Source organism: Anas platyrhynchos, chromosome 4 (genome assembly GCF_047663525.1).
Source record: "Anas platyrhynchos isolate ZD024472 breed Pekin duck chromosome 4, IASCAAS_PekinDuck_T2T, whole genome shotgun sequence".
NCBI classification, from domain to species: domain Eukaryota; kingdom Metazoa; phylum Chordata; class Aves; order Anseriformes; family Anatidae; genus Anas; species Anas platyrhynchos.
The window spans coordinates 34,345,780-34,359,298 of NC_092590.1; the positions used below are offsets into that span (position 1 = coordinate 34,345,780).

A 13,519-nucleotide genomic window follows, 5' to 3' on the forward strand; every position below is an offset into this window, starting at 1 on the left:
CACCAGATAATTCTCTAGACCTCCCTTCTCTGCTCATGAAAAATCCAAGTCTGAATGATTTCATGGATTTGTAAAGGATGATAGCAAGATACAGTATACACAAAGCTGAATTTCTCCACCTGACAAACATTTGACGCCACTACATTGCTAACACTTCAGTACTGGAGTTTTGTTTGTTTTTGTTTTTGTTTTTTTAAATTTTTAAGAGAGAACACAACAAATTTAGGAGCACTGAAAATTAAAAAATAAATAAATAAATAAAAATGAGGAGGCTGAAATGTACCAGTAGAAAGAGACTCCAAGTGAAAGTATCACGTTTATTTTTATTCTTGATAAGCAACAGGGCAGCTTGGAATAAACACCAATTGAAATTTTCTTCATCTCTTTAATGAGTTCAAAGAGGCTAAGCAAAGACACAGAAGAGTTGAACATTGCTGTGTACAACACAGTAAACAGATTAAAATTTTATACCTGAGCAAAAAAGGAATTTAACTATTAACTACAGCATGCAGAATAACTGATAAGTTATCACATAAACCTAGCATACTGTTATTAGGTTACACTCATTCAGATGTTCTAATTTTACAAAAGCTAAAGATGGAAAAAGCTCCAAGATGAGATGAGTGTGTGACATAAAACCACAATAAGGAAAAGCATATGACCATCTAGCAGCCTTTCCAGAGGATCAAAATTATCTGCTGTTTTATTATGCAGAGAGAAAGCAGCAAAAATTCAAAGCCTGCAGAGTTAATAACACGTTAGGCATTTAAACAGGTCTTGAAAATTAAAATATTGGCAGTTTATGAAGTGTTCACAGAAGACCTGAGCCTGCATCTCCTGCCTTCAAATGCCATTTTACAGCTTTGTGTTTATGAGCTCTTCCAAATGTGGAATGAAAGGTAGGGACCTGCAGGGAATGAGCCATCAGGTCACAGGCTTGCAGTTTTGTCACCAGAATAACTACAGCCGATTCTTAAGGTACGACTTTCTACCCCATTTGATCGGCCAAAGCCCACCTTTTCCTTTCTTCACACCAAAACTGGTATTTTTTCATTTTTGCTTTTTCTTTCCTCTAATCCATTTTGAATGCTTTCATTTGAAGTGCTTCAGTACAAGTCAAAAACAGTAACGCATTTCTCATCCTAATTCCGTTATTTTTGCAAAAGGTTCCTGTGGGAGAAAAGGGGTCTGAAAACCTTAATCTTTAACCAGCAGAGACCATTCTCCCCAGACAGATTTCATTTTCCCAACAGACTTCTATTCTCCCCAGTCTCCACATGCAATATACAAGTTGCCTGCTCCCATAGTATTTCTGTGCTAGAAATCAGCTGTATGTCTCCCTACAGCAAAAGCAACAAAATCTGCTTTTGTCATTTAGATTTGTCATGAAGAGATGGGAAGGATGGGAGTGTCTCTTAGTATGAGACAGCCATAAATGAAGTCTCTCCCTTTTATTTCCTCAGCTGTATAGTTACAGCCTTGTGGTGACAATCTAATCTTCCCTCAAATCACACCACCTGCCTTGACTTCCCTGCTACTCTTCTTTCACCATTTATGAGTAAAACTATGCATTAAAAATGCATGTGTCAAAATGGATTTGATTCCTTTGTCCACAACATATGCATATCTTCCTTAAAGTCAGAAATTTTAAACATTAGTAGGTTGTGTGAAAGAGTCTCCAGGGAACTGACTCCTCTTTGCTTCCAGTTTCTTCCTAGCTTTGAAAGCTGCTGATACTTCAGGGTGGATGGAGTCCAGCCGCTGCTCACACTGAAAGGCTGTGAGGAAGGCCGTCCTGTAGTTGTTATTCATCCAGCCATAGAGAAGGGGGTTAGCAAATGTTGAGCACATGGCAATGACGTGAAACACCGTGTAGATCAGTTTGTACTCTTTCAGGTCTAGCACCTGACTGTCAATATCACTGACCAGCTGGAAGGTGTGAAAGGGCAGCCAGCTGACAGCAAACACCACAACCACGCACACCAGCATCTTGGTGGTTTTCTGCCGCCGCTGGTGGTAGTGGTCGTTCGCCGCCCCTGGACTAACGTGGTTCTTGAGCTTGGTCCAAATACGGGTGTAGGCGTAGGAGATGACCGCCAGAGGCAGCACGTACTGGATCAGAAGCATGGAGATGCTGTAGATGGTACCGTAGTTAAGCTGCCCCTCCCCTGGCCATTTCTCAGAGCAGACCACAATCTTGAAGTCAGGAATGATCTCAATCAGTGAGTATTCACGGAAGATGGCCAGAGGACTTGCCAACAGGGCACTGACAGCCCAGGCAACTCCTATGATCAAGAAGCTGATCCGCTTAGAGATTTTGCTTTCCAAGTGGTAGACGATGCAGCGATGCCGATCCAAAGCGATCACAGTCAACGTAACAGTTGACACATGCACAGCAAGAGCCTGGGCATAAGGCACCAGGTGGCACAAGACTGGGCCCAGTTTCCATTCACCCAACAGTGTGTAAACTAAAGTGAAGGGCAGGCACAGTGTATTCACCAGCAGATCAGCCACAGCCAGGTTGGCAATGAAGAAGTTAGTCACTGTGCGCATGCTTTTGAACTTGATGATCACGTGGATCACAAGGGAGTTTCCGATCACCCCCAGCAGGATGATGGAACAGTAAGCAAAGATGAGGATTATCTGCACTTCGACTAGCGTCGTGCTGTCCTTCAGTTCTGGTTTTGGGTCGAGAGCCAGCTCGTTGAGTGGCGTGGTGTGTCTCGGCAAGTACAGCTTGGTGAACAGCTCCATTTTCATTTCATCTGTCTGGTTTTCTTCACCTATTGCTTCCAGGGGCCCCATCCTTGCAGCAGTCTGGTCTAAGCAATAGAGCTGTCCCTGAAAAACAAACCAATACAAGAACATGTGGAGAAATCAGCCTGTGGTGGTGAAGACCAGAAGTAATGAAGGGCTACAGCTACAGTAATGAAAAGCTACAGCTCTTTCCTCCTCTAACCCAGGTTCTACATCCCAGGATTAAGAGGAGATCTGTCTTAATATATTTAAATTCTGTTGCCCTTACATTTGAAGCCCGATCCTGTAATATTATTCAGGCATGACTCCTGCTGAAAATTGGGACAGATTTCAAAAGCATTTCAAAGACAAAGTTTGCCTCAGTAAATGCAGAAGGATTAAGATCCAGCTGGGCAGCATATCCTTTTTTTACAATCCACTACCTAAAACTATTGCTGATTTAGCACAAAACTTCCATTAATACCTATGGGAATTCTACATGGAACTGCATCATCCAGACTGTTATTAGCATAATTCCAGCTTTTCCTTAATGGAAAGTGTCCTTTAAATAGTTACCAAATTCTTATAGGTTTAGGCCCATCCTTAACGCCAGAGAACAGATTATTGATGTCTTTTTTAATGAAAATTTATTTTATGAAAGTTAGTGCCACAAGGCAAGCAAAAATACCCTTCTAGCAGATCTGAAATAGTAGCATCTCTCTGAAATGACTGTACAATGTATTCATGCTGAAATTTAACTCAAAACACAGCTAAATCTTGGATGCAAAAAATATTTTCTTTTTGTGTAATGTTTGAAAAAACACAGTTCCTTGGAGGCTGCCAATCATTTTTTGACTGCAGCCATACAGAAGAGCAAATCATTCCCCTTCTGATGTCAGTAAGAATTTCACCACTGGCATCAAAATCACATTTTGTTGACTTCTCCACACAGACTGAGCCAAATTCTGCTCAGCTAGCCTACGCTATCCTAAGAATTCACTAGGCATGGATGGATAAATGCATGCTTTACAGTTAATTTCTGACTTGGACTTCAATCCTATATAAAGTGTGCCTGTCCCCAGGTAGACTGTCCAAACCATGGATGGCGTCACAAGTGCCATGCACCTGTGGACTCCCTGGCTTGACCTGTGAAAGTACTAAGCAAGCATTTGTCAGCACAGTGGGCTCACAGAAAAAACACCGCCATTTGCCACTGGTGGGAAAGCCAACACTGTTACTACTCTGTTTGCCCATTCATACATTCCGTAAGTAAAGCAACAGAGTAGAGAAGAAATGTCACTTACTTGACACCAGGTGTTGCACAGTTTAGTCCACCTTGAATTCAGGTCTGCCTAAAGAGACATTCAAGCTATTAACAACTGTGTTTTTGTATGTTGTTTGTTTGTTTGTTTTAATTTATTTATTATTATCATTATTTAAATCACATCCACATCACTGCAGATTTTCATTCCTACCTCTATCCCCACTGACATTTACTGGCAACATCGCTAGGTGTGATTTCCTAACAGAATTGCTGTACACGTGCACCTGCATCTTATGACTGGCTACTACATTATGCCTCAGAAACAAGCACCATCTGCCAGCAGGTGACCGAGCCCTTTGTGTTTTGCTTGCATACCACACAATATCCCAAAGAATTTCTCAGTGCAAGCCTTTGGTTCTTTCAAAAGGTGCAGCTCAACCACATGAACTGAAAGCTATTTTTCCCCCAGAATAAGCTGGTCATTATTATGCTATATTGTTTAGTCTACACTAAGTGTAAAAGTAATAGTGTAAGCCTGAGAGATACACTGTGAGACATAGCTGAGATAGTGTAAGACCGTGAGATACATAGCTGAGGTGTGCTAGGTGTTTGTAGAAGCTTACAGTGCAGTTTTTGGTAATGTAATCAGTTGTCACCTACTAGTCTAAGCAAGGGCGGCAAGGCAGGACTCCTAATCAATACACCTTCAGTCCACCAGGTAAAAAATGTAAAAGATACATGAAAATTTGCACCACCAAGGCTATGCAGATGTCCAGAACTCATCTGAGCTTTTCCCTTCAACCTGTGTGCCTATGCCCAAGAATTATGCTTGCATGTATTAGTAAAGTAGAGCTTTGGTGAGGTCCCAAGATTGTCAGGTACTCCAAGATCTCATAATGTTTTAATTGCAAAATAAAAGCAAGTCATAATTGCACATTACATGAGATGGGTAAGAGGGAAGGCAAATTTCATACATTTTCCCTTCTTTGCCATGAACCCAGGGAGGATGATGGAACTCAGCCAAAATAATAATAATAATAATAATAATAATAATAATAATAATAATAATAATAATAATAATAATAATAATAATAATAATAATAATAAAAGGTATAACAAAACAAAACAAAACAAAAAATAGTATCCCTTTCTTCCATAGCATCCCTTCCTTCCCAAAAATGTTTTTGCTTGTTTCTCTAGTCACAGGCATTCTCCTGATTCCTACTTCCAACCCCTTATTTAGCAAAGCCCTCTTTTCTTCTGCCACTTTCATTTCATTTGTTACTATTTGGTCTGTTGACAAGCATTTTGGTCTTGTCAATACAACAAAGCTGGGGGAGGGAGAAGGGACAGCCAGGATTTTGAGCCGAGATGCACTGGTGTGTCACTAAGGGATGCAATAAACTGGACAAGTTTGACATTGCCAGTGGGACAGTTGAGTGGGGGAAGAATCAGCTCCTTTCGTTGTACAGGGGAAAACTGAGGTGGCGTTTGCTACCTGAGGAAGTGTTTGGCAGGACCCTTCCTGGTCTTTTTCGGTACAAGCTCTCCATCCGATGGCAGGGCATTTGCACCCCTATTGCACATTGCTGTTTGTTTGGGTGTTTTGCTTTGTTTTCCATTTTTCCCCCAGCCCCTCAGGGATGCGCATCAAATTGCACCCAACTTTCGGCAGAGGAAGGCCCGGGGCGGATCTCTTACGGTTCCTGCAGCAAAAGAAGAAGGGCGACCAACCCCCGAGACCACCTCGGCACGCACCCTGCCTCCCGCGGCCGCGGCGCCGCCACCGGGGGCGGCTCGGGAGCCGCTGGGGACTGCGGGGGGAGGCAGCAGGGACCCCGCACCCCTTCCCGTTCCCCTCCCCGGCCCTGCCCGGCACGGCACGGCACACTCACCGCGGCGTTTCTCTCCTGGCTGGCGCTGGGGCACGGCGGAAAGTTTGGAGGTGGCGGCGGCGGCGCCCCCCGGCATGTCGGGGGGCGGGACGGGGCGGGACGCGGCGGGGGAACGGGGACAGGCGGGGGGGGGGGGGGACAGGAGGGACGCGGCTCCGCCCCGCAAGGCTGAGGGAGGGGGGCTCCTTCCCCGGGAAGCAGCGGCCGGAGAGATGCCGGAGGGAGCGGGTGGAGGTTTGGGGGAAAAAAGGGGAGATTCTGGTCGGTGCCGGGTGCCGCTTCGCGGTGTTCCCGGAGCGCCTCCCGGAGAGGAACGTGAAGGGGATGCTCTCGCTGCAGGGAACTGCTGAAATCCTTGGCTGTGAGCGCCCCTGCTCGCGGAGATTTGCTGCTCCTCGTTAGAAGGGATGTGCCTAGTGCTAGAGCAGGTGTAAGGGTGAATAAAGCATCTACATATTCCATCAAGAGCGAAACGGAAAATTGCAGGTTTATTTACGAGGCTGCAAATGCAAAGGCAACAGCTGCTGTAGTAAAAAGTTCTGTGCCCAGTAACCTTCCAAAAAGCCCTCCTGTCAGCCTAGTTCCAGCCAGCACTATCTCTCTCCAGGGTGTAACTTACAAAATGAGAATCAAAGGAGTATCTTCTCAGTGCATGGCTGGAGGGCCTTATTCACCAAGCAGGACTTCAGCCCTAATGTCACTCCCAAGAACAGGAACCAGAAGGCTGTGCTTTCTCTGAGGCTACAGCTCCAGTGCTGGGACAAATCTTTCAAATCTTACAGAGGCTGCTATCTGGAAAGGGAATTTTTCTCTATCTCTTCTTTGCATTAATATTTCAGGTAGCTTCGAAGTTCAGCAGCATAAGCTTCCCTCTTCTGTCCTCCTTCCTAAGATGACCCTGAACTAGAACTCTTTCTTTGTTGAAGGTAATGGTCCTTACCTTGGTTGTAGCTCAGTATGGTACTCTTATCAGAGCACAGAATGTAAGTAGAATATCAAAGAGTAACTTCAGCAATTTAAAGTTGTTTTTGAAATTCAAAACATGTCTTAAGAACCCCCTTAGATCTTTGCTAATTCAGGCTACCTCTATGAAGGGCCTTGCTCTTTGTCCTTTGGCACTTCTGAGGCTGTTAATGGAATGCTCCAAGCTTCTTGCAAAATAGATTTCTTTGATGACTAAATAAAGAGCCAGGAATTTCAGTTCTCCTATCCCTGTTTATTTATTTTCCCAAATTAATTTCACTGTGGCATTTATTTTTTGGTGTAACATCAGACATGACTGCATGCCATGAGTTTTAGTACAGCACTGTTATAATGCATGGCTGTTACTGCAGTTCTTGACTTTCCTTCTCTTGCAAACAGTGTGTGCTGGTGTTTACTCATCTTAGGGGTGTAGCTATTGTGCTTTATGCCACACACTCTTTCTAAATTAAAATGTGTTTTTGCTTCTCCCAACATCTTGAAGAATATAGCAATGCTACAGATCTTTACAATCTGTATAGCTCAAATCACCTCAGCATCCCATAGCTAAGGAAAAGCTGTTCCTTTCTTTTACTTCCAAGCTCCTGGAGAAAAATCAAGAAGTTGTGCAGGCTCCTAGAAGCTGTTAAGCTGGCAAAGGTCACAACCCTCTCCAGGCAAGGCAGCACATCCCACAATTTGACAATCTTCACTGTAAGATAAAATTTCATTGTGTCAAATCAGAGTTTCCTCTGTTCCAAATGCCTCTTGTCCTAGCCCTGTGCTCCTGCTGGTGTCTGCAAACAGTAGTTAGATCTCCCTTTAGCCTTATCCTCCTTAAGGTTGAACAAACACAGTTCCCGCAGCCTCTTTGAAGGCAGTGTGGTCCAGCCCCTGTTCATCTCGGTGGTCTTTCCTTGGGCTCACTCCCATCTGTCAAGGTCTTTCTTGCAGCGAGGAAAACAGAGACAGTACTATAGAGGTGGTTTCACACCTTCTGAATGGGGGGGGGAATAGTCACTTCTCTCAACCTGCTGGCTACACTTTTGCTATGTCCTGATATAGACCGTAAGCTAGACTATGTCAGTTGTCTTGTATTAAATAAATGAGCTACCCAAACTTTAAATCTCAGCTTCCTATTTAAGGCAAGCCTACAAAATGAGATTTTTCTGTGAATATGTATATGTACCAATGTGAAATACAGGCTGTATAGCTGAAGAGCTTGAAAAAAATATCTGTTGGACATATGTTGTTTCTGCTGGAAATCACACTTAAGGAAGAACTGCAGGATGTAAGAAATTTGATATGCGTAGCTTTCCTCCAGCAGTAGCTGTTTAACCATCTTTACAGTTAGAAAGTGGTCTTGCCAAATTCTATCCAACATAGGGTTTCTCCGAAGCAATAATAAGCATTCCTGCCACCACCTCAAAAGTTTACCACTTCTCAGAAGCAAAACAAACAGATAAAAAGTTCTGCTCGTAGTACCCAGACTTGAAGCAGTAACACCTTTTGTTTCATAGGCACATGTTCATAGTAATAGAACAAAAAAAGTCTTTGTCCATAAATTGTCCAACATCAGATTTGCCAGAGTGGAGAATAATATTTGATGGACATCATCAAGGCAGGAAAGTCAGAATCTCACTCCTCCCTTGTGCCCAGACAGTGTTCTCCTTATTTAATTGTGGTAAGGAGTGAATTTAAAAGAAACCACTTTCCCTTGAGCACTGACCTTTAAAGTAGTATTGTGCTGCATGCCACTTACTTGAGCCAAACTCTGCCAATCCTTAATCACACAGATATTCCTGGAGTGAGTCAGGTTTTATAGCATGCAGCATTCTACCTAACACTGACAGTGGCTTAAAATGACTTAAATGAAAAGACAAATAATAATACCTGAAAATGTGACCTCAAGAGAGAAAATCTGTCTCAAATTTTTTATGTGGTGCCAACACCAAGATTATGGAGTATAAAATTATTCAGGACCAAATTTAAAAGGCCTGAACAGAAGTGTTTAAGTAGCTAAAGAATGACGTTTCTAGTTACATAGATCTGTGAACACTTTAGAGTAAATTTATAAAATGTCCTTTGTTCTCATTCTCTTTTGGTTTAGATTCAGCCTCCCAGGTTCAATTCAATCTCTCTCTCTTTTTCAAATGCAGTAATAAGAAAAAGCTGTATGCATAAACAATAGCAATCAATCTACCTTAGGCAAATAAGGAGATAAATACAAGACAGTGGGGAACAGGAGAAATTGATAGATATGTGAAGTATCAGCTTCAAGTTGCTAACAGCAGTACTTCACAGCCACTGCTTGTTAAACGATCAGTTTAGTGCATCTGGTTCAAAAACTAATACCACTGAGGGCTCAATTCAATTGCCTGTTTGTCACAGGCTGTGATTGAATCCAGCACCATCACCACATAAGACAGCACTGCAGAGCTGAATGTTTTGTTTTAAACATTGTCTTCTCAAGGCATCTAACATGTTGCCATAAAGTTGTTCCATGCAAAGAAAGTTAAAACTGTAAAGTACAGTAACTCACTTAGGAAGTGACAGATTTAAAGAGGCCCATTTAATATCAATACAGTCATTTTTGTTTATATAACTATGATACAGTCTTTAAGTAACTGGTCACATATTTTTTCTTTGTCACTGCTTTATTCAGAGCCCCAAATTAGCAATATTTATGCAATGAGTAAATTATTGGTTTTCCTTTTATTTATTTTTTTTAGTATATATTTTGCAGTTTCATTAATTTTTCTTTACCAATATGCTATGTTTTCTCTGCAAAGAATATAAAGATTGCCATTTCTTTACAGGATTTTCAATAGTGTTTTCATCACTAGACCTTGAAAAAAAATACTCAACTAAAACATTTAATTGTATTTAAAAAAATATGGGGAATAAACATTAATTCCTTTTTTTTTTTTTTTTTGACACATAAAGATTTCTGCAAACCCCAAAATGTAATGTGGAAGGTGATGCTTCAATAAGCTATTAAAAGTTCGGTATAAAGCCAGTTGTTGCAATTACTAAAGACTTTTTAGATGTTCCTGAGGCAAACCTAGTCTGTTTATTTTTAGAACATTCTTCATAGAAAATAGATTCTCACTTATAGCTTAAAGCTTGAATATCGTACACACTCCAGTCCTCAATTTCCGGTAGCTGGGAAAGCAGTATCTCTCTAAATGGTTTCCAAAAGTGAGTCAATTACATCTACTTGCTGTATGCTTGCTTGAACGTTGTTTATTTCTAATTCTGGAAATCCTTGTCTGTTACAAGCAACAATGCCACTCACCCTTTGCTTTGCCTAAAATGATTCCTGTAGCAATTTCAAAAAGTTATGTAGGTTCATAAAGCTTAATCATATGGTCATAATGCTTATTTTCCAGTATCCTGATGAAGTTCATTGAAGTGCTGCATGAATTGTCTATGGAACAAAAACAATTAAGCTGAAAAGACAAATATCTTTGTTTTTTACGTCCCCTCTCCCGCACCCTTCCAAATTACATTTCTTAGAATGTAGAAACACTTATATAGTTTACAAGATGTGCCATGTAAAGCACATCATGTTCATTGTGAGGTTAAATAGTTAAATATAAGATGTGATTAAAACAGCTTCTAGTAGTTTATGGAACCGTGTCATTTAACATAAGGAAACATTTTTTCACTCACAGTTCATGGGATAGTGACACAATAGTGAAAAGCCAAGTTAGTATCTTTCCCTCTGTTGAAAGTGAATTAGTATGTTTTCAGCAAATTATTTCAGTTCATTTTTTCATGTTTACAAAGAAATTTCAAGCTGTGCTAAGCCACATCACTGTCTTCATCCAGGGTTATTTTGTACCTCTGTATGGCATTTTATGGAATAATGCAATTTGATAGCAACATATGACATTAAATTCATGGATTTCATTTGTGAGCATTTTTTGTTCTTGAAAAATTAGTTTGATTACTAAAGAAATGAAAAAGGAACACTTTCCATACCTATTATCACTTCGCTTCATTTTGAAATGAAGTATTTACTGCCTTCTTTTGTGCACTCTGTCACAGTTTTAGAACTTCTAAAGGACATCTGTTCTAGGCTAAATGCAACAAACCTGCACAGTCCTGTTCTCCAACGATAATCATATGACTCAGACACTAGCATCCAGAAATGTTTAACAGTGTCAGCTGCTCCATCTTCTCCCTTGCTGATACACTGACAGGATACATTCCATTACAGTCACCACATCTACAAGTATCATGAAACTTTACGGTCCTATTTTTGACTGACACCACTGTACGTGAATCAATTAAGCTTGTCAGCCTAGCTTCACAGAGTTGAGAGAGAACTCTAATACTTTCATAAAGAGTCTTGCTTCCCACTCAGATTTGAACTGGCAGTTTTCTAAATGAACCCTTTGTTTTCCTTTGTTAATTGCCCATGATTCACATCCACATTTTGCAGAGATTGATGGCATTTTAATTGCTAAGGGTATTTAAGGATTGAGGATAGGAAGAGGCTTGGGGAAAAGTGGGTAGGGGGCTGGTATGTTTGGAAGGCTAACTGTTCTGTGGTTGCACACAGCCAGGAGATCAGCAGCCAGAGCACCATCTGTGCACGTAGCTTATGTGTATGACCCGGCTTCCTCACAAAGGAATGTGTCAGCTTCTGCTTTTCCAGATCAATTGAAAGCCTCCTTCATGCTCCAGTGAAATTCTGTGACTGTTCCATGAAGTCAGATCTAATCTCCTTGCCCAGCACGCCCAATGGATACAGGTTTCCTTCAGCAAGAAGCTCTTCCTGCAGTGCTGCTTCCACACATTGGAGCTGGGAAGGTTCAGCAGCTCTTCAGCGTCACCTCACCACCCTGTGAGTTGTGGAAGAATCATCTCAGCATCCTGGAGAACGGTAAGAGATATACGATCTCTCACGGAGATGTCAAAGCATCTCAAGAGGCTGTGTGCAGTTGTCTATGGTGGAGGTGTTTGCATCTGAGATAGTTATCCTCAACTTCCATGTAGATGATGGCAGGCTTAGATAGATCTGCCATTACACAAAGTTAATGCCACATGTTCTTGTCAACAGGTAGCTGTGTGGAGACTCATAAAAAGCAGATTTCTCTACAGATTATATAGCAGAGTTGTCTACTAAAGACCACTCTGCTTCTGTGGATCTCCACACATCCTGTCTCACCCTGGCTTTTCTGTTATTTCTGTTATGTACAGAAATTTTCATTTGTGTCTCTCACCAATTCATTCCCCTTTATTCCAAAAGCTTTCTGTGATCCTAGTTGCCCTCCAGCCTTGATTCCTATCAGTCAGGACACTCCCATCCATTTCCATCTTCTTTCATTCCTGTCACCTTCTTCCAAACTTAATCTTACCCACAGCTTCTGTACTTGCTTCTGTGTCTGCTATTGATCTCCCCTCCTGGGGATATCAGACGCACTCTTCTCTCTTCTAATAGCACAATTTGTTCACCATCAGAAAACAAGAAAATTGTGTTAGTGTCTCTGTGTGAGAGGGAGGGGGAGCTTCTTTATCTTCCTCTTTATCTATGGTCCAATATAAAATTTAAGAGTGAAATTTGGCACATTGTTTCTTTACCACCTCATTTCTCTCCTCAGCAAGGATGAATCGCCACATAGTTTTGCATGTTTTTAGCATTATAGTCCAGTTCTTTATAGTGCAAATGTATCTGGCCTACTTAGTGGAAAAGTAGTGAATGTCATTAATAGGAATAAAGATGAACTCTTGAGTAATTTCTGTTAGATTTTCTACCACCTTGTGGCATTTCAAAGAAAATTTACTTTATGAAAAAGTCAATTGTTTAACTGATTTGACTTGTCAGAGTCAAAAGGAAGAGGCATTGAAGAAAATAGCTTTATTTTTTCTCCAAGCAGTCCAGGACATTTTATCTTATACTCTGTAGTTAAATGTCAGTTATGACCATTACAACCTAACCTACAAGCAGTTTTCTGAAGCAGTCTGAGGAAATTAGCTTTCCCTTAAACGTAATGGGAATTGGGTATCTGTCTTCTCAGCCACTACTGAAAATCCTAACCTCAAAGTTTTAAATTATTTGTACTCTGGCAGAGGCTTGTACTTGATAGTTTCTCGGGTAAGTATTATTTCTGACTGTTCAGCAGCAGAACAGAACAGACATTCCTGTGTCAAGGAAGAAGACAAAAAAAAATAAAAATAAATCAGTAAGTTCTGTATATCAAGCGGTTGCTTCTCCCTAGAATGGATTTGCTCCAATAGCTTACATCATTCCCTCAGATCTTACAAGTACAAGTCAAACTATGAAATATGCAGAGCATAGTACAGAAAAGTATTGCTGAGTAAAAAATAAGCACAAATCTTCCTGACGTCTGCACAAGTCCAAGTATAAGTAGGAGCTGCTGCTGGGAACTTCTGTGATATATTTTCAGGCCAGCTTTTGGTTGCATAGTGTAAAATTAAAGAAAAAAAATAGCAGTGCAAAGAGATTTAGCTTTTGCTTGCAAACAATTTTCTTGTTCTTTTAGAGTCATCTGGCATTATGAATACCTTATGCCTGGAGGCATATGACCTACAGCTTGTTCCTTGAAATGTTAAGGGCTGCTAAGCAAGCCTTGGCTCCCAAGAAGAACATGGGGTTGAAAGGTGTTCTTGTATTCCCATTGAAAACAGAAGT

General features: G+C 41.2%; 1 protein-coding gene across 4 annotated transcripts; it reads right to left on the bottom strand.

The window, feature by feature from the left end:
• Positions 1–303: 303 nt before the first annotated feature.
• NPY2R (neuropeptide Y receptor Y2) lies at positions 304–6,691 on the bottom strand. Of its 4 annotated transcripts, XM_027456614.3 has the most exons (4): positions 5,896–5,991; positions 5,499–5,706; positions 4,041–4,088; positions 304–2,841 (listed from the first exon to the last, which is right to left on the bottom strand). In XM_027456614.3, the coding sequence occupies exon 4, from the start codon at positions 2,803–2,805 to the stop codon at positions 1,648–1,650; it is 1,158 nt and encodes a 385-aa protein (XP_027312415.1). In that variant the 5' UTR covers positions 2,806–2,841; positions 4,041–4,088; positions 5,499–5,706; positions 5,896–5,991; the 3' UTR covers positions 304–1,647. The 4 variants fall into 4 exon arrangements, with proteins under 4 accessions (XP_027312415.1, XP_027312413.2, XP_027312411.1 ...); XM_027456612.3 differs by lacking the exon at positions 5,499–5,706 and having other exon boundaries at positions 5,896–6,691; XM_027456610.3 differs by lacking the exon at positions 5,499–5,706 and having other exon boundaries at positions 4,041–4,084; positions 5,896–6,010.
• Between the last annotated feature and the right edge of the window lie 6,828 nt (positions 6,692–13,519).